The sequence below is a fragment of the Macaca fascicularis genome, chromosome 1, assembly GCF_037993035.2.
Source record: "Macaca fascicularis isolate 582-1 chromosome 1, T2T-MFA8v1.1".
Classification (NCBI taxonomy): domain Eukaryota; kingdom Metazoa; phylum Chordata; class Mammalia; order Primates; family Cercopithecidae; genus Macaca; species Macaca fascicularis.
Genome location: NC_088375.1, coordinates 80,559,621 through 80,586,736, shown reverse-complemented (window position 1 = coordinate 80,586,736; position 27,116 = coordinate 80,559,621). Strand labels below are relative to the sequence as shown.

The following is a 27,116-nucleotide window of genomic DNA, read 5'->3' as shown; positions in this document are numbered from 1 at the left end:
AATAAGCCAACACAATCCAGATTCCCTATAAATATCACTACAAATGTCCAGTATACAATTAAGTTTTATCAGATATCCACAGAGGTAGAAAGATGTGTACCATAAGAGAAAAGGCAGTCTATTAAAAAAAATGTCTGTGAGATGATCCAGATGTTGGGATTAGCAGAAAAAAAATTTAACCTAGCTTTTGTACTTTCAAGGACTTAAAGGAATAGAGTCATAATAAATGGGATATCAGCATATAAATGAAAACTTTTTTTAAAAAAGACATATTTCAAGAACTAAGAAGTACAGAATTTGAATTTTAAAATTCACAATATGGGCTTATCAGTAGACTGGACACTGCAAAAACAACAAAATTTAACTTGATGATAGATCAATAAAAGTATTCAGTCTAAAGCTCAGGAAAAAAATGAACTGAGTCTTGGTACATATCAATATGGAGTGGTCTTACATACATATAATTGGAGTCCCAGAAAGGGAGCAGAAGCATAATTGCACAGAAAAAATATTTAAGACAATAATGGCTGAAAATATCCCAAGTTATCGTAAAGCAAATGGACAAATCTAGGAAACTCAGTGAATACCAAATAGGCTAATTACAGAGAAAATCACACCTAGACACATTATGGTCAAACTGCAAATAACCAAGTATTGGGAAAGAAAAGTTTTACAGGCAGTCTGAGAAACATAATACATTATGCATGGACAAAAATAATAAAGTGATAGCTGACTTCTCATCAAAAACAAGAGGTTAAAATTATCAGAGGGCTTAAAGTGCTGATGATGTATAAAAACTGCTAATCCAGAATCCTATATCTAGAAGAAAATCCTTCAAAACTGAAGACAGAATCGATATTTTCAGATAAATAAAAACAGAAAATTCAACACCAATAGACCTCCACTGTAAGCAATGCTAAAAAAAATTCTTTAGGATGAAAGATGACATACCAGATGGAAACTGAAATCTGTAATGTTTTAGTTATCCTTTTGATATAATAGATTTAGTAATTTAAAATAATAATCATTTATTATTTCTCCCTATTCTATAGCTTTGCTTACCTGGATGATTCTCCTGCTCTGGATATTATTGGCTGGGGTCACTCAGGTGGCTGCACTCAGCTGGGTGTTTAGCCAGGGCTGGAACTTCCAAACTAGCTTCATTCACATGTCCGGTAGTTCAGCTGTGTGGCTGAAATGGTTGGGATGGTTGGCTGAAATGTTTTTCATTCTTTAGTAATCTACTCTAAACTTATTTATTTGTTGGCCAGATTTCTAGAGGATAAAAGTAAAGGTGTATGGCTTCTTAGGGGCTAGGCCTAGAATTGGTATGACATCACTTTCACGATGTTTTGTTCATCAAAGCAAGTTAAAAAACCAGCCCAGATTCAAGGGGTGGGAACATAGATTCTGTTTCTTTTTTTCTTTTCTTTCTTTTTTGAGACAGAGTCTCACTCTGTCACCCACGCTGGAGTGTAATGGTGTGATCTCGGCTCACTGCAACCTCTGCTTCTTAAGTTCAAGCGATTCTCCTGCCTCAGTCTCCCAAGAAGCTGGGATTACAGGTATGTGCCACCACGTCCAGCTAATTTGTGTGTGTGTGTGTGTGTGTGTGTGTGTGTGTGTGTGTGTATTTTTAGTAGAGACAGGGTTTTACCATGTTGTCCAAGCTGATCTCGAATTCCTGACCTTGTGATCCACCTGCCTTGACCTCCCAAAGTGCTGGGATTACAGACATGAACCACCATGCCCGGCTGATTCTATTTCTTAAAGGTAGAAGCAACATGCACATACAAGAATGTGAATACTTTTTGACAGCTATTTTTAAAGATAATTCACCACAAACAGGAAGAAATGAAAAGAACTGGAAATAGTAAAATGTAGGTAAATACATAAAAGGTAATATATATTTTTCTTCTCTTAATTTCTTTGAAATACATATGACTAAGGCAAAAATAACAATGTGCATAGATGTTATATATATGACAACAAAGCACAAAGGACTTAGGGAGGTGGTAAGTAGAACTTTACTACTGCAAGGCTGTTTTATTTTACATGAAGTATCATAATTTTAACTCTAAGGCTGTGATAAGAATGTATATGATAATTCTCAGAAACACTGTAAAGCAATAATGCAAAAAGATATAATTAAAGCCAACAGAGGGATTAAGATGAAATACAAAAACATTAATTAACCCAAAAGAAAGCAGAAAGTGGAGAACAAAGGAATACAAAACTAATGGGACAAATCAAAAACAAATAGCAAAATGATAGACTTAAACTCAACTATCTGTTGTCTGTAACAGAAGCACATTAAATTAAAAAACACAGGTTGAAAGTAAAAGGATGGATAAAGATCTAACAGTAAACAGTAAGCCAGGAAGGCTATAGTGGCTATACTAATATCGAATGAATTAGACTTCAAGATAAGGAGTATTATCAGCGATGAAGACATTTCATAATGATAAAATGGTCAATTCATCAAGAAGACACAAGAACCACAAATGTTTATATGCCCAATAACAGAGATACAAAAATGCAAAAGAAAAGCTGACAAAACTAAAGAAAGTGGCAAATTCACAACCACAGTTTGAGTTTTACACTCCTATCTCAATAATTAATAGTAACACTACACACAAAACAATCAATACAATATAGAAGATCCGAAGAAAACTATTAACCACCTTAATCACATTGACGTTGATGGACACAATGCTCAGTAACTACAGAATACTTATTCTTGTCTACTGCTCATAGAACATTTACCAAGATAGACTATATTATGGGCACAGTAAGTCTCAAAAAACTTTAAAGTATCAAAATTTCAGAGTTTGTTTTCTAACCATGGCAGAAATAAACTGGTAATCTCCAACAAGAGTAGTCATAAAAAAGAGAGAAGATGCAAATGATCAATATCTGTGTTTCATTTATCTATTCCTATGTAAGAAATCAGTGCAAACATCAGTGACTTAAAATAACAACCGTTTTATTGCTCATAATTTTGTGAGTATAGGGCTGAGAACAGCTCACCTCTGTTCCGTGTGTTGTCAACTGGTCTTGCTCATGTAGTTGCATTTGGCAAGTGCCTGATTTAGGATACACAGTCTGAGATGAATTTCTTCACATGTCCAAAACCAAGGTGCTGACTGTTTGTTCCATGTGGCCTCTCTTTCCCTGTGGTCTTTCACACTCCAAGGGCTCTTTCTTCACCTGGCCACTCTCTCCAGCAGGATAGGCTGGTCTTCTTTTTGTAGCTACTCAGAGCACTGAAACATGAAAAAAAAAGAAGAAAAAACTGTGTCTTTGAGGATACAGTCCCTGGGGTGGAATTCTAGCCCATGTATTTTAGTTTTCTCTATATGATTTTCTGAGATATTTTTGTTTTTATGCTTTCATACCACATTCCTTTTTTGTTCTTGTTAGCTGTGATATAGGATAGTCTATTTATGATGAAGTCTCTTCAACTGTTTGGCTGTGTGAAGTTTATCCTTTAACAGATTGTACAGGAAGCGTTCATGGAAATAATATTCCTGAAATGACAGTTTGCAACTTTAAAAACAACATAATTCATCACCATATTAAGTTGCTGTTTAGTACAAAGCAATTGTTAAGAACATCTTTTTCTTAGGACATGCTTTCTTATAGATTGAAATCTAGAAAAGTCTTTTGCATGCTTTATGTTTTCATATTTGTCACGTCTTTTTTTTTTTTTTTTTTAGACGTGGTCTTGCTATGTTGTCCAGGATGGCATCGAGCTTTTGAACTTTTGAGCTCAGCGAGCTTCCTGCCTCAGCCTCCGGAGTAGCTAGGACTACAGGTGCTTGCCACCGCAACTTCCCTCCTTCCTTCTTGTTTATGCTATTGGATGTGATCTAGTTGATTTTTTAAAATCTCTTCTCTCCAACACATTTTCCGTCAGAATTGTCGCCTGGGAAAGAAAAAAGGTAGGTAGGGCACATTAAGTTATTCCCATTGTTTCCTACTGCTCCTTAGAGGTGTTTGAGAACTTCAAGGAAAATCAGAAAGTTCTTCCTCACTTTCGGGAGAACATAAACTTTCAGCCATGTAAAATAATTTCTGGGCTGGTTTTGGTGAATTTATACCTCAAGCCAATGGGAGAAAAGTAGCCAGACTAAGCCTCTAGTCAAGAAAGTAATGATTATGTATGTTATTTTGTGTGTGCTCTCCTGAACTATGCATAATTTATGTTAGCCCTGCCTGTAGAGTTAGAGCACAAGCTTGAGTGAGGACTCAAGAACTAATGACAGAAAGAGCAGCAGAAAGAACTTTTCTTGCAAGTCCTTAACTACTGCATATTGTTTATGAAGACAACATAGAATCAACTATTTGTAGCATTTTAAGGAATCCATGTACAATTTTTTTTTTTTTTTTTTTTAAAGACAGGGTCTCATTCTGTCGCCCAGGCTGGAGTGCTGTAGTGTGATCACAGTTCACTGCAGCCTCCTCCTCCCCGGGCTCAGGTGATCCTCCCACCTCATCCTCTCGAGTAGCTGGGACTAGAGGCATGCACCACCACCCCAGCTTATTTTTTTAAATTTTTTTTGTAGGGACGGGGTTTCATCATGTTGCCTAGGCTGGTTTCGAACTCCTGAACTCAAACGATCCGCCTGCCTTGCCCTCCCAAAGTGCTGGGATTACAGGCATGAACCACCGTGCCCAGCCTCAAACTCTTACTAGACCCTTTAATTTCCCCTCTGATACTCTGATTCTACCCAAATTGTTCACCTTCACAGAGGAAACTCAGTGATTCGTGGGGGAGCTTATTATTTGTGCATCCTCATTTGTGGACAAAATTCTTTCTTGCTGTGACTTGAAAGCAGCCTCCCTTTAGCTTTCACTTATTAGTCCTAGTTCTGTTCTCTGCTGCTAAGAAAAAAGGTCTGATTCTTCTTTCACGGATCAGCCCTCCAAATGTTGGAGACGCACACTGCGTTTCCTTAACCGTCTTACTTTTGACCCATATTTCATTTGTTTGTCTCAACGTCCCTCATGCAAGTTGAACCAGACGGGGTCCGCAGAACAATTTTTGCTGAGAAGGCAAAAGAAATTCTCGCCCAAATTGTGGAGAAGGGAGTCGAACCAATTAAACCCAAAGCTAAAACTGTAATAGAAAAGAACTTTCAAGCTCGCAATGAACAGGATATGCATGGATTTGTCTCGTCACAGCCACTAGCCACGCCTCCACTCGTGCAGTGCGCCTGCGAGCCGAGCAGAAACCAATGGCCCATCGTAGTGAATTTCTCGTAGTGAAATTCTGCGCTTTAGAATGCTCCCTTCGCCCAGCCGCCGACCCCTCACCCCAATTTCCATTTTAAATGAAAGTCTCCCACTTTCTAGCTGAAATAAAGCTCGGGCAAAACTAATCGGAGAGAGGCAGTTCACTGTCACTTCCTGGGTCACTTCCAGAAGTCACTTCCGGGGTCGAGGCGAGGCCAACAATACGCCTGCTACCGCAGGAGTTACGAGCTGGGCCGCGCGCAGCCTGAATGCCTAAACCAGCTTTTGCGCATGCTCATATAAAGCTCTCCTAACCCGTCTTCCGGTGGGAATTTCTTCACGTGGTCCGGAGTCGGAGACTGAGTTTAGCTTTACTGAGGAGCTCTAATTTTAAGCGGGTAAGTGCCGCAGATATCGTCCGTGGTTCCTGCGTTTAAATGGGACGGGAAGGGGTGTGTCAGGATTCATCCATGTTCTCCTGATATTTCCTCCTAATACCTGAAACCCTTGGAGTCTGAGAACGAGAGAAGGGGCTAGAGAAGCTTTGGTTGCCGTGGCAACTGCAGGACACCAATTTGGATTTTTGAGGATTTGGAAAGGGAAGATTTGTGTAACTACGCCTCAAAATACATGATGAGTCAGATTCAAATTCATTTGTTACTTATAATTCATACTCGTAGCCACAAAATTTGATTTTAGAAGGTTTTCTCTGGGTGTAATGCAGAGAAGCAAAATCTGAGCCAGGGTAATTATTTAGAAAGCTAATGCAGTAATCTAGGCACTGTTTGAAGGGGTCTTGAACTAGGGTAGTGCTGTAGGATTGCAGAGAAGAGGGGAAATTGGGGAAATTTGGGAGGCAGTATCAGGGGCACTAATACTCGATTTCATATGGGGAATGAGGAAGGGGCCCTGAGCATCTTTAGGAGTAAGTCCAAACTCAGCTTGGCTTATGATTATTTTTTTAGGTTCGTTTCTCACCTTCCGCACCCCCCTCCACACACACCCCGACTTCTAGTCATGCTAAGTAGTTTAGTGTTCTATTTCCTAGAATAACGTCCTCACCTTTATTGTGATGTTAGGCAGGTTCTATCATTTCACTAAGCCCCTCAGTTTTTTCAGTCTTAACATGGAAGAAAGTAATAGTACCCACCTCAGGATTGCTGTGGGGATTAAATTAGATAATTTATACTTCTGGTGCGTAGTAAGGGCCTAATAAATATTAGCTGCTAGTACTATTCTTATTATACTTCTCATATTGTTTTGTTATTATACGTTTTGCTGTTTCTTCGTCTAGACCTGAGATTTTTTTAAATTAGAGGGGCAGTATCTTACTTATCTTTATATGGACTTGAAACATTAGTAGTTCGGTCTTTTTAATGTCTCATTCATTTTGGCTGTTGCTGACATAGTTAAATTCATTTTTTACTTTAAAAGAGCTGACAGGTATCATGCATTTTGCTGATCAAATTGTATTTATTAGATAAAAAGATAGCTGTTTTTCTGTACAACTCAGAAGACTGTGGATTAAGATGTACAGAAAGTAACTGATATCTCAGTTTGTAATAGGTATGAGTGATTTCAGTGAAGAATTAAAAGGGCCTGTGACAGATGATGAAGTGGAAACATCTGTGCTCACTGGGGCAGGAATGCATTTTCCTTGGCTTCAAACATACGTAGAAACTGTGGGTAAGTAAAACAGTAACATTGAGCCATTTTAACTTAAAATGTAAGGAGATGGTAAGATTCAATATGGATACAAAATCAATAACCAGGCTGGTTTAATTTTCAAGAGGAATATGTGGAGTGTTTTTAGGCTGTAAGCCAAAAAAAAGTGTTTTTTCTTTTAGAACTCTTTGACTTTGGATTAACAGTAGTCTGTATTATGCTAGATACACATTTTTTCCAGTAATACTTACTGAGCACTTTTATTTCTGGCATTGATTAAATATTGGGGAGTCATAGATGAAGAAGATATGGTCTCTGCCATTGAGGAAAACATTTCCAGGAAGTGTTCAAGAAGTTGCTGTTGAATTGCATTGAAATTATTTCAAATAGAATTGATCATGTAATAGATTTTTTTTTTTTTTTGGAGACAGAGTCTTGCTCTGTTGCCCACACTGGAGTGCAGTGGCTAGATCTCGGCTCACTGCAACCTCTGCCTCCCGGGTTCAAGTGATTCTACTCAACCTCCCAAGTAGCTGAGATTACAGGTACCCGCCACCACGCCTGGCTAGTTTTTGTATTTTTAGTAGAGACAGGATTTCACCATGTTGGCCAGGCTGGTCTTGAACTCTTGACCTCAAGTGACCTGCCCTCCTCAGCCTCCCAAAGTGGTGGGATTACAGGTGTGAGTCACTGCACCCAGCCTAGATAAAAGAGCATTTTCCCTCATTTTTATCTAATGTAAATGCAAGCATGTTTTTCTATGGGATAAAATTTCCCCCATTTTTATCTAATATAAATGCAAGTATGTTTTTTTATGGGATAAATTCCCTATAAGAATTTATTTAATATAAGTATAAATAAAAGAAGCTATTATTTGTATGCTGGCGTATTGAGTGGTTTACATTTGGGATTACATTTGAACCAGCATTTTACTTACTGCCCTTAAATATGTATTTTTTTGCCCAGACTTTTCTCCCCTTGATAGAGATTCCTTGGCTCCTAAAATTTCGCTTCCATTTTTTCTTTCGATCTAAGTATCATCTCATTTAATGATCTCAGTAAATTCTCAATAAATTTTTGTGCTAGGCAGTTTAGGTAGGAGGAAACTGAACCTCAAAGACATTAAATTTGTAAGTGGTGGTATCAGAAGTCAAATCCAGGTTTGTCTGATCTCAAAGCCTACACTTTTAACCACTGAGATATATTTTTTAAAATGAGACAATATATGTAAAGTACCTAGCATAGTATCTCATGCATAGTGAGTGTTGAAAAATAATAGTGCCTTTCCTCATTTTAGTTTTGCTAGATTAATGCACATGGCTTAAGGCAGATTTGAATGAATGATACTTCAGAGATAGTGCTACTTCATCCCTGGTAGGGAACTAATAATTTAAATTTCCTATAGTTATATCATACTTGGGTATATTTCTGTTACCAGTGTTCTATAGAAAGTCTGAGTCAGTCTGCAAGCAGATAGGTTTAAGACCAAAATTTACATGCTTAGAAATATTTTATATGTCGTGGATAGCCTGTTAAACCCAAAATACTTTTGGTCTGCAATGAGAAAATACTTGGAAGTAATATTGACATTGTGCTGGTAATTAACCATAATAGGAAAACAAAATTGCCTAACAGTTGCTGTATTTCTTTTTTATGCTGGTAGATATCTTTTGGCACTTTGAAGGGCATGCCCAGCAAGCCCCTTAGAACAAAAACTTTGAAGACAGGGCCAGTCTGGATTGAAGCTGTATGATGAGTACCTGCAGTAGTGCTTGGCACACAGTGGTGCCCAAAAAATATTTGTTGACAGACTGATAAGTTTCCAGATTCTTTGAGTAGCATATTAGAAGTTAGGTTGATGACACTAGTTCTTTATTGTACATCTCTATTCCATGTAAAAATGTGTTTTCCTTGACCATTTTTTTTTTCTTAAAGTTATCAGGATCAAGTAAGACTATCTTTTGCTCATTAAAGAATGAAATGAGAAGAGAACTTTTCCTGAGGTAACTAGGCTAGGTTGGAAGACAAAAGTATTTTCCAAGCATTTAGGTATAGTTATCTAAAGTCGATTTGTAGTCTCAGTTGTGAAAGCTTGAGCGATAGAAGGGAGCTTAGCCTGAGAACAGTTCTCTCCTTTAGGTAAATAAAAGATGTTGTAAGGATGAGGTGTTTTGTCAGTTTCCTAGGCTGGCTGGCTGGTATTGCCACCGACGCTGAGCAGCTTTGGTGTGGGGATCTTATAAAATGCAGCTGCTGATTCAGAGAGCTGGGCATAGTACTCTGTAGTTGTAATGAGATTCCAGGTGATACTTCTGCTGCATGTTCCAGGACCACATTGAGTAGCACGGGCAGGTCCCCAGGTGATTTGTATGTACATTCAAAAGTCTGAGAACACTAGCGCAGTAGTCTTCAAACTTTTCACTTTTGTATCCCCTACTTTTTTCTGAAAAATTGAGTACTACCTTGCACAGTTTTAAGGAATCATCTGAAAATATTTTATTGTATGTTTAATATTTTCAAGAGTTGTAATTTCCAGCACGTTGGTATTTTTAAATGAATATATATTACTTTATATGTGATGGAGTCCAGATAGCATAGGAGTGACATACAGTTTTAATACCTTGCATTATCCATTTAAAAATTAAGAAAAAGTTTTTAATAGATGGAATTTTATGTTCCTTTTTGTTGTACTTCTTGCAATAAAAGTTATGTATCAACATTTATACTTTTTTGTGTTTATATCCTATAAGTTTTAAGAATTAAAACTTTTCTAGGTTGAGACGTTGCTATCATTAATAGTTGTACATAGCTGATCAATATTACATGTATTAAAAGTGTTGCTGGCCAGGTGTGGTGGCTCATGCTCATAATCCCAGCACTTTGAGAGGCCAAAAGGAAGGATCACTTGAACCCAGGAGGTCAAGGCTACGGTGAGCTATGATTGTGTTAGTGCGGTCCAGCCTGGGTGACAGAGCAAGACTCTCTCTTTTTCTTTCTTTCTTTCTTTTTTTTTTTTTTTTAAATAAAGTTATCTAAAACTTTTTCCCAATTTTTTTTTTATATATTTGTGAGTGACTTTTATGTATTTCTAGGATGAGAAAAGATTTAGCATTGATTATGCTATTTTTTTTTAGCTGACATAAATTCTGAGAAACCTTAGTCACATAAGTAAGAAGATGGCAGTGAATGGAGTTTAATTATAGCCATGCATCAGGTCCTTGAATTTCTTCTAAATTATTCATGAAAAATTACATGATTTATTGTAAAAAATTATGTTATTCTGCAGTTTTGATAAGCAAAGAATTGGGAATTGGCTGACTTTCCAAAGGAGATGTTAGAGTTATTTACTTTTTCAACACCTGTGTTTTCACCTTCAGATAAAATGTAATGATTTTGATTGTGAAGCTTTGACTATGTAGGCACAGCTGTCTACGAGATTAACTTGTGGAAAGGGTATGTAAGGAAATCAAAGATCTGCAAGTTAATTGTTTTAAAAGTATCTTTGCAAAGTACCTGTTGGTCTTTGTGTACTTACTGGGGTACAATTACCCAGCTGGACTAGAGGGGTCTCGTAGTTCTGTGGGAAGAGAAGAAGAGGTAGCAATGTAACTAGTCATTTATATAATAGCCCTGTATCTAAGCCCAAATGTTCTTAACATTGGGATTGCCAATACTTTAGAGATATAAATGTTTATTTTTGCAACTGTTTTAATCTCATTTGTATTTAATATCATTGAGTTACTAGGAATTTGGTCCTTAAAAAATGAAAGCCCACTTGGAGTTTGCAGAACATGGGTAGGTAATAAAGACCATGTTTGCCTAGAATGACCTGGCATTTTACCCATTCTAAATACCTGGGACTGTGCTTTTGGGGGCCTGTTTGAGAGATTCTCCCCAAATTATTTAGCACAAGGATTAAAGGATGATTGAATCAGATTTAAAGGCTCTGATGACTCTAGTAGCCCCAAAACATCAAAATAGATATTTTTTTATCTGCTAAAAATAATTAATATAATGTAGAAGGGTTGGTTTCAAGTGAAGCTGGCTTTGATACTGGAAATGGGCTGGGTCAAGTAATGCCTACTGTTTACTTGTTAAAACTTCTCATCAGAAGTAAGTTTTTTGAATAGTTGAACTGGAGCCATTGTGGATAAAAACTCTTTTCTTTTTCATTTTTATAGCCATTGGAGGGAAAAGGAAGAAGGATTTTGCTCAGACAACAAGTGCTTGTTTAAGTTTTGTCCAAGAAGCTCTGCTGAAGCACCAATGGCAGCAAGCTGCAGAATACATGTACAGTTATTTTCAGACCTTGGAAGATTCAGATAGCTACAAAAGGCAGGCTGCACCTGAGGTAAACAAAGTTTGAGTTTGCTGGAAGAAATGATAGATTCCCAGGAGTTTCTGCCTCCAGCTTCACCTTCACCTATAGTACCTTTTACAGAATCTCAGTGATTTTGCTAAAAGCTACTAAAACTACTTTTGGGTGGAGAGTTTGTATTGGGACCTTATTTACACACTTCTTTTTACCTGTTATTTTAAAGGAGAATAAAATATTCATTCCAATAATTCTTCCTTTTCCCCCCTCTTTATGGATGTTTCCCATCATCATGTAAAAATTTTGTTACTCTTTTTTTTTTTTTGAGACAGGGTCTTGCTCTGTCGCCAGGCAGGAGTGAAGTAGCACAATCTCGGCTCACTGCAGTCTCCACCTCCTGGGTTCAAGTGATTCCTCTGCCTCAGCCTCCTGGGTAGCTGGGACTACAGGCGTGCACCACCACGCCCGGCTAATTTTTTGTATTTTAGTAGAGATGGGGTTTCACCATGTTGGCCAGGATGGTCTCAATCTCTTGACCTCATGATCTGCCCACCTTGGCCTCCCAAAGTGCTGGGATTACAGGTGTGAGCCACCATGCCCAGCCTATTCTGTCTTAAAATCGTCTCTTGGCCCAAACTTCCCCCATTGACTATGCTTCCTAGTTTTACTCTCTTTCAGCAAAACTTCTTGAAAGAGTTGTTCTCTTTTTCCAACCAGAGTGATTTTTTTTTTTTTTAGTTTTACCAAGACGTTGTTAATACACCACCATCCATTTAAATTGTACGGTTCAATGTATTTTCATATGTTTACAGAGTTGTGCAGCCAACCATTACCACACTCTAAATTTAGAACCTTTTTTTCTCCCATGAAACCAAAACCCTGTACCCACTTGCAGTCTTTCCCCATCCCTCCTCACAGCTGCCAGACACTGGCAGCCACTAATCTTTACTTTCTTTTTCTTTTTTTGTTTTCTTTTGAGACAGATTCTTGCTCTGTTGCCCAGGCTGGAGTACAGTGGCATGATCTTTGCTCCAGCTCCTGGGTTCAAGTGATTCTTGTACCTCAGCCTCTTGGTTGGCTGGGATTACAGGCATGCACCACCACACCTAGCTAATTTTTTGTATTTTTAGTGAAGACACGGTTTCAACTCCTGGCCTCAAGTGATCTGTCCGCCTCGGCGTCCCTAAGGTGCTGGTATTACAAGCGTGAGCCACTGTGCCCAGCCTAATCTATTTTCTATTCTGGATATTTCATATAAGTGGTTCCGTACAATATGTGGCCTTTTGTAAATGGTTTCTTTGACTTGGCATAATGTTTTCATGGTTTATCCATGTTGTAGCATGTATAAGTACTTCATTACTTTTATTGCCAAATAATTTGTCATATGCAAATACCATGTTTTATTTGTCCATTTATCAGCTGTTAGACACTTAGGTTGTTTTTGCTTTTTGATTATTGGAAATAATGCTTCTGCGAACATTTGTGTGCAGGTTTTTGTGTGGACATTTGTTTTAATTTCTCCTGGGTCTACACCTGGGAGTGGAATTGCTGGTCATATGGTAACACTATGTTTAGCCTCTTGAGGAGCTGCCAGACTGTTTTCCAAAGTGGCCATACCATTTATATTCTCACCAGTAATATCTGAGGCTTCTAATTTTTCCAGTCCTTGCCAATATTTTGTTATTGTCCTGTCTTACTGATAATAGTCGTCCTTGTGGTTTTGAAGTGGCATCATCCTGACTATGATTTGCATTTCTCTAATGACTAATGATTCAGAGTGAGCTTTTTAAAACATGTCATATCATGTCACTCCTCTGCTGAAAACACTGTAATGGCTTTCCATTTCATTCAGTAGAAGCCAAAGTCATAATTGCCTGTAAATTCCTATATGATGTGCTTACTCCCTTTCCTTGTTTGACCTCTCTGACTTCATCTCCTGAAACAGGTGGAGCATTCCGAATTCAAAAATGTGAAAACCAGAATGCTGCAAAATTCAAAGCTTTTTGAGTACTGACATGAGATAGTGACACCGTTGCTTTCTGATGGTTCCATGTATACAAATTTTGTTTTGCGCGCAAAATTTCAAGAATATTGTATAAAATTACCTTCAGGCTGTATGTATAGGTGTATATGAAACATAAGTGAATTTCATGTTTAGCCTTTGGTCCTATCCCCAGTCTCATTATGTATATACAAATATTTAAAAAGCTGAAAAAATTTCAAATCTGAAACATTTCTGGTCCCAACGATTTCAGATAAGGGATACTCAACCTGTATTCTCTTGCTTGTTTTTTCTTTTCCATCCTCATTGGTCTCCTTGTTCTTACTTGAATGGGCCAGGCATATTCCTGACTGATTGCCTTTGCCTTAACCAGTTCTTGGAAAGCTCTTTCTTCAGCTATCACTATAGGTACCTTCCTTCAAGGCCCCTTTTCAATGAGGCCTACCTTGACTATTTAAAATTGCAATTGCCTTACTCCATCTGCAACCTGCACTTTCTGAATGGCACTCCTGATCTCCTTATCCTGCTCCATTCTTTTCCCCTAACACTTGACAATTTAATTATATTTCTTGGTTATTGTTTGTCTCTCCGCATAGAATGTAAATTTCACAGGGCAGGATTAAAACAGTGCCTGGCATGTACTACTAAATTTCTTCAGTAAAAGACAGTTTACCCACAAATAACTTGACATGAGTGTCTCATAGGTCTTACTGACATAGTCACCATTGCATCAATTAGTTATCTTCTAAAGCAAAAAAAAGAAAGCTGAAGAAAAAGTTTAACCATTCATTGAAAATTTAATTTATGGACTTAAGTTACATATACCTGTGAAACATTGGACATGTTACAGCCTCTTCTTGTCCAGATTTTGTTTTGTAAAATGAAGGAATTGGATGAGTGGTTTTTGAGCACTTCTTTGGCTCTATTTGGATCACCGAAGGCTTTCATTGAAAGTATAAATTCCTCTACTCCACACCCCTGTCTTACTGAGTCAGAATATCTTTTTTTTTTTAGATGGAGTCTCACTCACTCTGTCACCCAGGCTGGAGTGCAGTGGCACAATCTTGGCTCACTGCAAGCTCCACCTCCTGGGTTCACGCCATTCTCCTGCCTCAGCCTCCTGAGTAGCCGGGACTACAGGCGCCTGCCACCACGCCTGGCTAATTTTTTGTATTTTTAGTAGAGATGGGGTTTCACCGTGTTAGCCAGGATGGTCTCCATCTCCTGACCTCGTGATCCACCTGCCTTAGCCTCCCAAAATGCTGGGATTACAGGTGTGAGCCTGTAATAGAATATCTCTTTTTAACAGGTGTCCCATGTAATTTTGTGTACACTGGGTGTAAGAATAGCTATAATAATCTCGAAGTTTTCTTTTTTTGTTTTTGTTTCCTGCTTTTTTTTCCCCCCTGCATTTACCCATCCCTGGTGGTAGGTGATCCAAGACCCAGGTTTTCGTTAAGTTCCCAGATACTACAGTGTGATATTCTACAAATGAAATCTTGATATCTCTGAGTTGGGAAGATGAGGATCATTATACCAAATGATAATATGTGTGTCATATATAATTATACCAGTGATAGTATGTGTATCCACATATAACCAATGTGTATGTTCATAGAAATAATTGATTTATGGTTCAGTTTAATTTACTTTGAAGTTGGTATTATTGTTGTACTTTAAATTGAGGTTAGAGAAATAGAGATTTGCTCTCATGAAAAAAGAGCTCCAAGTTCTGCCCCCAAAGTTTTGGTGATCTGAGGATAAAATTTTTTTTATTAAGATTTGTCCATAGCTAATGAAAATTCTTAAATTGGCCTTCTAAATAGAGAAGAAATGTAGTCCATAGTTGTAGAATTTGATGGGCTCTCAGGAAATAGGTAGTTTGTTGCCCTCATTTTGCAGATGATGAAGATGAGGCTGAGAACAACGAAGAAGCCGATATTATTAGAACCCAAATTTTCTGACTTTATATTCGTCCTTCCATGCCAATTAAACATTTTATATGAAATATGTACCTTAACTGCCTTTCTTTAAACTACTAAAATTAGTAATGATACTATTATACCATCTGGTATTTTAATAGAAATCTAGAAGGTTGAAACTATCACATAAGGAAGTAGTATTAATTTTACATGGCAAAGTGGAGTAAAATGTTGACGGTAGTGGTCTCTAGGAAAAGGAATCACAGGTTATTAATGTTGTAATCAGGAAAACAATATCTTAGACAGAAACTGAATAAGGCAAAAGTTTTACATTTTGGCAGTAATTTCTGCTTTGACAGATTATTTGGAAGCTTGGAAGTGAAATTCTATTTTATCATCCCAAAAGCAACGTGGAGACTTTCAGTACTTTTGCTGACCGGATGAAAAATATTGGCGTCATGAATTATTTAAAGGTGAGAATATGGGCTTTGTGAATTTACCCTTGCGGTATTCTTTTTTTCTTTCTTTCTTTCTTTTTTTTTTTTTTTAATTGCTTGTGTCAGTGATAAGGTAGTTAACCTAAAAAATGTGGGACAAGGATAAGGCATCTGGATAAATAAGAGAAACTGAAAGAAAAGAGTATTATGAGAACCATTTACTTCTTGATTTTCAGTCACCTCCCGTGTTCTCTGACTGAAAATTCCTTTTTTTGTGTATTTCTTCTGGCTGCCAAAATCAGTTATTCAGAGATTGCAGTGGTATGATGATGGGTCAAATTCTGAAATGTTTGCTGAAGTCATTTGAGCTTAGAGTTGGTGTTTAGAAAAAGGAAAGAGCTAAACAAGTTGGGAATTTAAATACGTGAAAATATTTTAGTACTCCTAATGTTTAGGTGGAATCTTGACCTCCAAATTCATATATTCTTTTGTAAAAGTCTTACTGAAAAAGATTGAGATATTTTCAAAATACTGTATCTCCCTCTCTCTGTTTTTGTCTCAAAGGGCACTTTTTCAATACAAGTTTGTAAATGCTTTGCTTTAAAAAAATGTTTTGAGTGTCTACTTTATGTGCCAGGTGCTCTTATGGTTTTGTTCTCTGGTAGACCAGATATACTGTGAGTGGAAATTAAATGGAGGCAGTTTACAGTTCTACTTAAGAAAAGCTTTCTAACTAAACAATTGGAAATGGGAATGGCCTACCCTGATGTGTGCTGTGCATCTGTTTTTTCAGGTCTAAACTGGATAGCCATTTGATTGTGGGGAGAGTGTGAAGTTTAAACTGTTGGTTAGGTCCCTTTTGGCTCCTAGAATCTCCTCAGTTGAAGTAAAGAAACTGAAAGGGAACCTCATTTCTCAATAAGAGTCTGAGAGTGATAATTAGGATAGATAAGAAAACTTTTTTTGTTGTTAATAATTTTAAAAACACTTATTGCCGCTTACCAGGTATTGTTCTAGACATGGTTCTCAATAGTAGAGGAAGATCATGTAAATGGCATTAAGTGTTATGGCTACCATAGTAGAAATGTAACATATAGTGAGAAGATAAAGGAGAAAATGGCCAGTTCTCTGGAACTAGAGAGGGTTAGGATTTAATGGGTAGGGGAATCAGGAAAAGAATGAAAGTGATACTTGAGATAAGTTTGAAAAAGCTGTTGGTTGTTCACTAGGCAGATTAGGGGAAAGCAGCCCTGTGTGGCAGGGGTTATAAAGAGTTCAGAAGCCCTACATCCAATAGTTTAGTTACTCTAAAAATCATTTGGGTAGAAGTCGGAGGAAGTAGGCTGGGCGCTGTGTGCTGCACCCTAGGAACTTGGATTTTAATTCTGTAGTCAGTGGGAGCCATTGAAGGAGTTTATGCAAATAACTAACAAGATGAGATTTCTTTGGTAGCCACTTGAAAGATGAATTGTAGGGAGGCAGGAATGGAGAGGCCAGTTGACAAATTATTGCAGTACTTTGGCTCTACCCATATGATTAATTGTAGTTCTAATTATTCTCCTCTTTAATGTCTTCCCTTCTTGTAATACTCATTCTTTGTATAATTATTCTTCCTGCTTCTCCTGTATCAGGGATACACTTTCCTTCCCATCTGAGCTGAAGTCATTCTTCAACATTCCTTATTAACATATTTTCTCTAAGCTTATATAGCATGTATAAAATAGTAATATTTATTGAATGTCTGCTATGAGCCAAACTATTAGGTGGTTTGCAAGTATTATCTCATTTAATCTTGAAAACACCCTTCTGAAGGGGCAATAATGTTCCCGTAAAACAAATGAGACTCACGAAGGGTGAATAATTTACCCAGGTTTATTTAGTTTTTAAGTGGTGTATTAACCAAGACACTCCATCTTCAAAGCCTCTTTTTTCCTCAGTATATCACACTGTCTTTTGTTTGTAAGTTTACATAATTTAGCTCATATTTGCATAGTGTTAATTGTTTCCTATGTCTTACTTCTTTGCCAGATTGTCCCCAACATCAAAATTTTCAATGTCAGGTTATTTGTATTCTACCAAGGTCTTAGCCCAGCATGTATTATATATTTACTGAGCTTTTTGACTAATGGTTATCAAATGGCTTAAATGGCAGTGTGCCCTTATTATTTTTGCAGATCTCCTTACAACATGCATTATACCTTCTGCATCATGGAATGCTTAAAGATGCTAAGAGAAATCTGAGTGAGGCAGAGACATGGAGACATGGTGAAAACACATCTTCCCGGGGAATATTAATCAACCTTATTCAGGCCTATAAAGGGCTTTTACAGTATTACACCTGGTCTAAAAAGAAGATGGAATTGTCAAAGCTTGGTAAGTAAATACAGGTAAACTTTTTCTTGTGATGAGACTGAGGGGCAGAGGGATCTTAAGGAGTAATCTAGTAATTTCCCTATTGACTTCATCCAGATATTACGGTGAACAGACTTTTTATGGATTTAAAATTCTTGATCCTTTATAATACTTCTGATATATAAAAGGCTTCAGTCACAAATTAGATGGTTCATAATTAAGTTCATGATTATTTTAGGTTCGTTGCTGTTTTGAATGTGGTTTAGACAAGGATAAACACAGCCAGACATTAGAGCAGTGAAGACAGGTTTGATTCAGTAACTACTGACAGGAGGAAGAGCTAAGCTCCATTCCAGTTTCTGTGGAGGTGACTTGGGGTTGTAAGGGGTGGGGGTGGGGAGGCTAAAAAGCAGAAGGCAGAACCACCAGTAAATTTTTCTGGAGTTTTCCCAGGCATGCATTTCAAGAGGGGCTGGCTGGGGTAATCCTGGGGATATGGCCTTGAGCTGTTAGAAACTATGTTACTGTCTGTTCAAGTTTTTATTGGCCAAGTTTGAGGCCTAGTTCAGAAGAGAGCTTAGAGGAGCCTGGCTGGAGTTTGGTCAAGAAGAAAGTCTTTGCCAATTTCTAAGAAAGGCTATAGGTTTTCTTTAGCAGTCATTATTACATATAATAAACATTTCTTCCTGTGTGCCTAGAATGGAGTTTAATTTATTTTGTAATATTATTATGTTATTTCTCAGAATAATATGTTTAAAGAATACGTCAAAATGGTCATTTCAGTTTTGTATAAAGGTTATAATGGACAATTTCTTGATTTATTGACTATACCAGAAGTTGACCATTCAGTTCTCAAACTGATTTCCCTTCTCTTAACCTTCAGTGCTGTTATCATCTTCATTTATGCCCAGATTTGCATTCATTGGAGCTGTGTGATTCTTTGCAAATTGCTTCCTTGTATAGTTTCTCCATAGTCTCTCTAGGATTAACCCCTTCTGTTTTCATTCTCCTCCATATCTTAGTCCTAAGTAAGTAAGACTGCTTAGTCCTAAATACTAGGACTAAGTAAGCAGTATTTCCTTATGTGATAAGTGGTATCTCCTTGGTCTCTGGGCAGGTAGTTTCACTAACTTCGACTCCCTTTCCTCTTCTTTCAAGATACTCTGAAATGCTGTCTTCATCACAATAATCTTGTGAGGTCTTTGTAGAGTCTCCTCATCTAGAATGCTCTCTACTCTTCAAGACTCATTGGATTGCTGTCTCAACCCCTCATTCTTACACCTTAAACTTAATATATCAGCTGCATGTTCAGCCTGAATCATTTGGCTATTCATCTCTTGCTTTCTAATTGTGCTAAGGTTTTTCAGGTGTATTTTATTAGTGTAGATGTCTTCCCATTTAGACTAGTCAGTCTTTGATGTCATATTCCTCTATTTCTTTTGTTAGTCTTGTCATATTTTCTGGTGTAATACTTCTTTTTCAAAAGAGCTTACTCATTGATTAGGTTAGTTTTAAAGTCAATATTTACTTTTCTTCTTACACATGGTTAGGTAAAACCCAAGCAAATATTTGATGATTAAAGCTGTTGGAACATCCCATTTGTAATGTTACTTCTGTGGATAGATGATTCAGTACCTTTCCATAGCTGACAGTTATGTAGCAACAATAGATGATGATGGGATAATACCTAGAGGTCTTAGATGATCATTCACCTCAAATGTCTATTTAACGAGAAAAAAAGTTAGGACTAGTTCTTCATAACGAAACTCATAGGCACTTACCATGTGAGCTTGTATTTGGAGTCAGCTTGGGACTTTCTTGCTGATATGTGTGGCTCTGTCTTGGTTGGGGTTGATGCACTTAGTGACTAGGAACCTCCTTCTATAATAAATTCAAACACGATTTATACACAGGGATCTGCCCCTTTCTCTTTGAGACAGAGTCTTTCTGTCACCCAGGCTGGAGTGCAGTGGTGTGATCACAGCTCATTGCAGCCTCGACCTCCTGGGCTCAAGTGATCCTCCCACTTCAGCCTCCCAAGGACCTGGAACTACAGGTGTGCACCATCATGCCTGACTAATTTTTTTTTTTAAAGATGGGGTCTTACTGTGTTGGCCAGGCTGATCTTGAGCCCCTGGGCTCAAGCATCCTCCTACCTCGGCCTTCCAAACTGCTGGGATTACAGGCGTGAACCACCATGCCCAGCCCTTTTTTAAAAAAAATTTTTTCCATATCATGTCTTACCTACTTTCCTGTCACCTCATTTCTAAGTTCATATTGCTATGTATTTAATCGATCTACTGGGAAAAAGATACCAGTGCCTCTGGTTTGCAGTATCTTGTGCTTCTAATAGCTATTTTTGAAAGACTTGAGTAACTTTCCTTGTAAATCTTTAAGATTGAGAAATAGATACAGAAAAAGCATATAAAACAAATGTGAGATATAATGAATAAATTTAAAATGAACATTCACATAACCACCCCCCAGATTAAGGAACACAAAATACTGTCACCCTAACCTGGAAGTTCTCCCTGTGTGCCTTCCTGACCACATTTCCTCCCATTCTCTCTCAAGAAAATCCCTGTCCTGACTTACGGTAGTCACTCCCTTGTTTTTTTTATACTCTTTCCACTCATGTATACATTTGTAAACAATGTGGTTTAGCTTTGCCTATATCTGAATGCCGTATTTGGAGTCATACTGTATATGTTCTTTTAGGCCTTGCATATTTTGTTCAAAATCAGTTTTAAGGTAATACATATTATTGGATATAGCTCTAATTTTTTCATTTTTATGGTTATAAAATATTTTATTTTATGATAGTCACACTATTCCTTCTATTACTGATGGCCATTTAGGTTATTATTTTGGGCTATTACAATTCTGCTTTGAAATTAACCCCTATTAATTTCTGTATACCGGTGCACATAAGTATGCATTTCTAGGAGTAGAATTGTCATAGAATATGTTTTGTGCATCTTTAACTTTAGTACATAATATACTAAACTCTTTCCAAAGAGGTTACCAATTTGTACTTTACTGACAATCTGGTTAGAGTTTTCTTTTGTTTGTATTCTCCTCAGCATTTGCTATTGTCAGAGTTTTCATATCAGCCAGTTTGTTGAGTATAGTGATCTCCCATGGTTTTTTTTCTCTATAGCTTTATTGAGAATTAAGATATAATTCACATACTACACAGATTCACCCACTTAAAATATACAACTCAGTGGTTTTTAGTATATTCATAGAGTTGTAACCATCACTACAATTTTAGAATATTTTCATGACCCTAAAAAGAAACCCTGTACTCTCCATTTCTCCCCACCCCTCCAGTCCTAGGCAACCACTAATCTGCTTTCTGCCTCTAGAGATTTGCCTATTCTGGACATTTCATACAAATGGAATCATACAGTATGTGGTCTTTTACTTAGCATAATATGTTTTTGGTTTTTTTTCCCTAACAGAAAATTTTGACAAAGAAAGCATGTTTTTAATGTTATAGCATGTAATGGTACTTCATTTCTATTATTGAATAGAATTCCATTGTGGATACCACATCTTAGGTTCATTCATCAGTTGATGAGCAATTAGATTGTTTCTACTTTTGGCTATTTCGAATAACATTGCTGTGAACATTTATGTACAAGTTTTTGTATGGACATGTGTTTTTATTTCTTTTGGGTATATACCTAAGAGGGAAATTGCTGGGTCATGTAACTCTTAAGTTTATCCTTTTTAAGAACCACTGGACTGTTTTCCAAAGCAACTGCACTGTTTTACATCCCCAATAGCAGTGTATGAGGGTGCAAATTTCTCCACATCCTCACCAACACTTGCCATTATCTGTCTTTTCCGTTATAGTCATCCTGGTGGGTGTGAAGTGGCATCTTGTAGTTTTTATTTGCATTTTCCTGGGGATTAATGATGTTGAGCATCTTTTCATGTGCTTATGGGCCATTTGTATGTCATTTTTGGAGAAATTTTTTTCAGATCTTTTGCTCATATTTTAATTGAGTTACCTGCTTTTAGATTATTGAGTTGTTGTAAGAGTTCTTTAGTTGTTCTAGACAGAATTCTCTTCTCAGATATATCAGATTCATGACTTGGAAATATTTTCACCTTTTCTGTGGGTTTTCACTATCTTTTTATTTTATTTTACTATTATTATTTTTTGAGACAGAGTCTCACTCTGTCACCCAGGCTGGAGTGCAGTGGTGCAATCTCAGCTCACTGCAACCTCTGGCTCCCAGGTTCAAGTGATTCTCCTGCCTCAAGCTTCCTGAGTAGGTGGGATTACAGGTGCCTGCCACCACGCCTGGCTAATTTTTGTATTTTTAGTAGAGATGGGGTTTCACCATGTTGGCCAGGCTGGTTTCGAACCTCTAACCTCAAGTGATCTGCCTACCTCGGCCTCCCAAAGTGTTGGAATTACAGGCTTGAGCCACTGTGCCTGGCCTTCTTTTCACTATCTTGATGGTGTCCTTTGAAGCATAAAAGTATTTCATTTGATGAGGTTTAATTTAACTGTTTTTTCTTTTGTTGCTTGTAGTTTTGGTATCACATCTAAGAAGCTATTGCCTACTCTAAGGTCACAAAGATTTTTACTTCTTCTGAGAGTTTTAAAGTTTTAGTTCTTATATTTTGGCCTTTGATTTATTTTGAGTTAATTTTTATGAAGTGGGTAGGGGCCCAACTTCATTATTTTGTATGTGGATATCCAGTTGTTGTAGCATTTATTGAAAAGTCTATTATTTTCCCACTGAATTGTCTTGGCACCCTTATTGAAAATTAGTTAGCAGCTGGGAGTAGTGGCCATGCCTGTAATCCTAGCACTTTGGGAGGCCAAGACAGGTAGATTGCATGAGCCCTCAGGAGTTTGAAACCAGCCTGGGCAACATGGTGAAACTGCATTTCTACAAAAAATACAAAAATAGCTGAGTGTGGTGGCATGTGCCTGTAGTCCTGGCTACTTGGGTGACTGAGGTGAGAGGTTTACTTGAGCCCAGGAGGTAGCGTGAGACTGCAGTGAGCTGAAATCATGCCACTGCAGTCCAGCCTGGGAGACAGTGAGGCCCTGTCTTAAACATACACAAAAGAAAATTAGTTACCTATAAATGTGGAGGTTTATTTCTGGACTCTGAATCTTCCATTCATCTACATATGTCTCTCCTTGTACCCATATCATACAGTCGTGATTACTACAGCTTCTTAGTAAATTTTTTTTTTTTTTTCTGAGACCAAGTCTTATTATGTCGCCCACGCTGGAGTGCAGTGGCATGATCTCAGCTCACTGCAATCTGTGTCTTCCAGGTTCAAGCGATTCTTGTGCCTCAGCCTCCCAAGTAGATGGGACTACAGGCGTGCGCCACCATGCCCAGCTAATTTTTTTGTATTTTTAGTAGAGACAGGGTTTCACCATGTTGGTCAGGCTGGTCTCGAACTCCTGACCTCAGGTGATCCACCCACATCGGCCTCCCAAAGTGCTGGGATTATAGCCATGAGCCACCATGTCTGGCCGTAATCATAGAGTACATTCCCCAACTCTGTCTTTTTTGTTCTTCTTTGGTTCCTTGCATTTTCATATGAATTATAGAATCAGCCTCTCAACTTATGCAAAAAGGCCAACTGAGTTTTTGGTAAGAATTACATGTATCTGTAGATCAATTTGACAATAGTAAGTCTTTCAACTGAACATAGAGTGTCGTTTCATTCATTTAGGTCTTTAAAAATTTTTTTCAACAGTATCACTTTTCAGAGTAAAATTTTGCATCTCTTTTGTAAAATTTATACCCATTTTGTTACTTTTGATGCTTTTGCAAATGGCATTGTTTTCCTAATTTTATCTTCTGATTGTTCATTGGAAGTGTATAGACACAGTTGATTATTGTGTATCGATCTTGTACTCTGCAACCTTTGTGAACTCATTTATTAGTTCAGTAAATTTTTAGTGGATTCTTAGGATTTTTCTATGTACAAGATCATGTCATCTACAAATAGAGATAGTTTTACTTCTTCCTTTCCAATCTTGGATATCTTTTTGTTATGTTCTTACTTAATTGTCCTGGCTAGAACCACCAATATAATGAACAAAAGTAGTGAGAAAAGACTTATTGTCTTATTCCTGATTTTAGGGGGAAAGCATGCAATCTTTTATCATTCAGTTCAGTGTTAGCTATGAGTTTTTCATAGATGCCCTTTATCAGATTGAGGAAGTTCCTTCTATTCCTACATTGTTGAGTGTTTTTGTCATGAAGGGTTATTGTGTTTTTTCAGATGCTTTGTCTGCATCTATTGTGATTATCTTGTGGTTTTGGTCCTGTATTCTTTTGATTTGGTTTAGATCAATAGATCTCTATTTTATTATTTGCATTAATTGATTTTCAGATGTTAAGCCAACCTTGCATTCCTAGTATAGATCCCACTTGGACATGATGTATAATGCTTTTTATATGTTGCTGGACTCAGTTTGCTAATATTTTGTTAAATATTTTTGCAGCTATATTCATAAGAGACACTGATCTGTAGTTTTATTGTGTTGTCTTTGTTTGGTTTTGGTATCATGGTAATACTGGCTTAGAATAAGTTAGGAAGTATTCTCTTCTGTCCTTTTTTGGGAGAATTTGTGAAGAATTAGTATTTTCCTTTAAATATTTGTTGAAATTTACCGTTGTAGCTATCAGGAGCTGAGTTTTTCTCGCGGGTAGCTTTTTAAATTACTACTTTAATAGAAGTCCTCAATATTTAATGAATGTTAAAAAACCTTTTATCTTTGGGCAGATAAGGATGATTATGCTTACAACGCAGTAGCCCAGGATGTGTTCAACCACAGCTGGAAGACATCTGCAAATATTTCTGCATTGATTAAAATTCCTGGAGTTTGGGACCCTTTTGTGAAGAGTTATGTAGAAGTAAGTAGAATTTTCATAAAATGTATTGGTTTTATTTTGTCAAAAGCCTTTACAAAGACTCCATGCCTAATCTTTATTGATCAGAAAGAAACTAATGGAAAAAATTATTTAAAAGGAAACAAAAATATTATGTCTCGTTTTTGGTCTGAATTTGTTTATTTTCACCACTGTATAACCCATCATGGCCAAGTATCTATAAAATAAATAGCAGTATAGTTGTAAATGTTAATTCAATCTTATTCTTGTTGAGTTTAAAAGAAACACAGTAAGATATTTTATGATTTGGTGGGATATAGAAGGAAACAGGACAAAAATCTGAAAAAGTGGGTCATAATATATGAGATAAAGAATGATGACTTTTTGGAAGTTCGTAAGAATGTCCTGTCATCCCAGAGTCGTCGTAAAAGGACTGAGGGCCTTGGTGCTAGGCACTAGGAATAATAAATAATTTGCTTTGTGAAAGTTATTGAGTGGCGAATTGATAATTGTGTTGTCAGAAGATAATCTCCAAAATCATAACCTGGAAATTCCTGTGTAAGGATGGGAACAGAATGAAAGCAACTACAATTCTTGTGCACTCCTTTTGTGGCTGCAGTGATGTAGGGCACTGAGGTTAGTTGCATCACATTTTCAAGCATTAGTGTTCCCTGCTTTGAGGACTCTTATTTTTTATAGGAAGAGAATTTATGTTGAGGTGGCTGCATTTTTTATTAGTGGTAACAAAATATAGGGAAAAAATGGGAACCCTGTCAGTTTTGTGATTTTTAAAAAATACCCATCAGTAAACTTATGCTGTGTATTATCTTTCGTACAGCTGTCTTACAGAATTCAGCTAAGGTATTATGATTTATTTTATATAGATGCTGGAATTCTATGGGGATCGAGATGGAGCCCAAGAGGTACTCACTAATTATGCATATGATGAAAAGTTTCCATCAAATCCAAATGCCCATATCTACTTATACAACTTTCTAAAGAGACAGAAGGCACCAAGATCAAAAATGATAAGTGTGCTTAAGGTATAGAATTTTTATCTCAATGTTTGAACAGGGTTGGGAATCTACATTAAAACATTCTTAGGCCATTGCTTTCTAACTTTTATAGCATCCACAGAAAATGACAATAATGTACAGTACACTGAGATAAACAGAAAGTTCGCTCCAGCTGCCATCTCCATGTATGTATCATTCACACTATCCCCTGCTGCCTGGGTGAGACTGAGGAGAGAGGATCAGAAGTCTTGTTCGCACTGATATTTTTTGAAAATCAACTTTATTGAAATTTAATTTTCAGAGAGTAAACACACTTATTTTAAGTATATGCTTAGATGCATTACATTCATGAACCACCATTCTAATCAAGATAAGAGAACATTTCTGTCACTCCAGAATGCCTTTCATTTCCCTTTGCCCCATACCCATGGCCCCAGACAATCACTCATATGCTTATTATCACTATAGATTAATTTTTATCTCTTCTAGAATTTCATATAAATGGACTCTTATGTAGTCATTTTAATATGGCTTCTCTTGCTCAGCATAACATATTTGAGATGCATCCATGTTATTGTGTATATTAGTAATTTGTTATTGCTGAATAGTATTTCATTTTTATACATTCACTTGATGGACGTTTGAGTAATTTTTTACTTTTTGGCTATTGTGAATGATACTGCTGAGAAAATTCATGTACAAGATTGTGTATACACATATATTTTCATGTTTCTTGGGTAGCTACCTGAGAGAGGAGTTGCTGCCTAAGAGTAGTAAGGAAAGTATGTGCCTAACTTCTTAAGAAACTGCCCAACTGTTTTCTGAAGTGACTGTACCATTGACATTCACACATCAATATGAAAATTCAGTTTCTTCACATCTGTGCCAACACTTGGTATTGGAGGTCTTTTGAATAATAGCCTCTTGTGGGTGTATATAGTGGTGTCTCACGTGGCATTAAATTGTATTTCCCTAATGACTGATGATGTCGAGCATCTTTTAATATGTCTATTGGCCATTCCTATATCTTCTTTTGTCAAGTGTTCAACTACTTAGTCTATTTTTGGGGGGATCAATTGTCTTCTTACTGATTTGGAAATTTTTATATAATCTGGATATAAGTTCTTTGTGAAGAATATGAATTATGAATATTTTCTCTCTGTGCCTTGCCTTTTGGTTTCCTTAATAGTATCTTTCAAAGAGTAGAAACTTCTAATTTTGATGTTCAGTTTATACATTTTTTTTCTTTTATGGTTAGTGCTTTTTGTCTAAGAAATCTTTGCCT

At 37.0% G+C, this 27,116-nt stretch overlaps 1 protein-coding gene and 1 long non-coding RNA gene across 12 annotated transcripts in view; one reads left to right on the top strand and one right to left on the bottom strand.

Annotated features, from left to right (window-relative positions):
- Nucleotides 1-1,062: 1,062 nt before the first annotated feature.
- Nucleotides 1,063-5,432, bottom strand: LOC102144332 (uncharacterized). Its single transcript, XR_010585769.2, has 3 exons — nucleotides 4,747-5,432; nucleotides 3,031-3,928; nucleotides 1,063-1,192 (listed from the first exon to the last, which is right to left on the bottom strand). It is a non-coding gene; the product is annotated as an uncharacterized lncRNA (long non-coding RNA).
- A 142-nt stretch (nucleotides 5,433-5,574) lies between these two features.
- Nucleotides 5,575-27,116, top strand: part of TAF1A (TATA-box binding protein associated factor, RNA polymerase I subunit A) — a 31,561-nt gene continuing 10,019 nt past the window's right edge. For 2 of the 11 annotated variants that reach the window (XR_012433379.1, XM_045397538.2), the window contains exons 1-7: nucleotides 5,575-5,636; nucleotides 6,805-6,924; nucleotides 11,085-11,254; nucleotides 15,502-15,615; nucleotides 17,754-17,952; nucleotides 24,709-24,839; nucleotides 25,700-25,738. Coding sequence is in view for 8 of the 11 variants with exons in the window: in XM_045397538.2 (XP_045253473.2) it covers nucleotides 6,807-6,924; nucleotides 11,085-11,254; nucleotides 15,502-15,615; nucleotides 17,754-17,952; nucleotides 24,709-24,839; nucleotides 25,700-25,738 (771 nt within the window). In the remaining 3 variants the exon portion in view is untranslated. Of the gene's footprint in view, nucleotides 5,637-6,794; nucleotides 6,925-11,084; nucleotides 11,255-15,483; nucleotides 15,616-17,753; nucleotides 17,953-24,708; nucleotides 24,840-25,699; nucleotides 25,859-27,116 lie in introns of all 11 variants that reach the window. The other 9 variants (XR_012433375.1, XM_045397530.2, XR_012433378.1 and 6 more) reach the window with 7 other exon arrangements.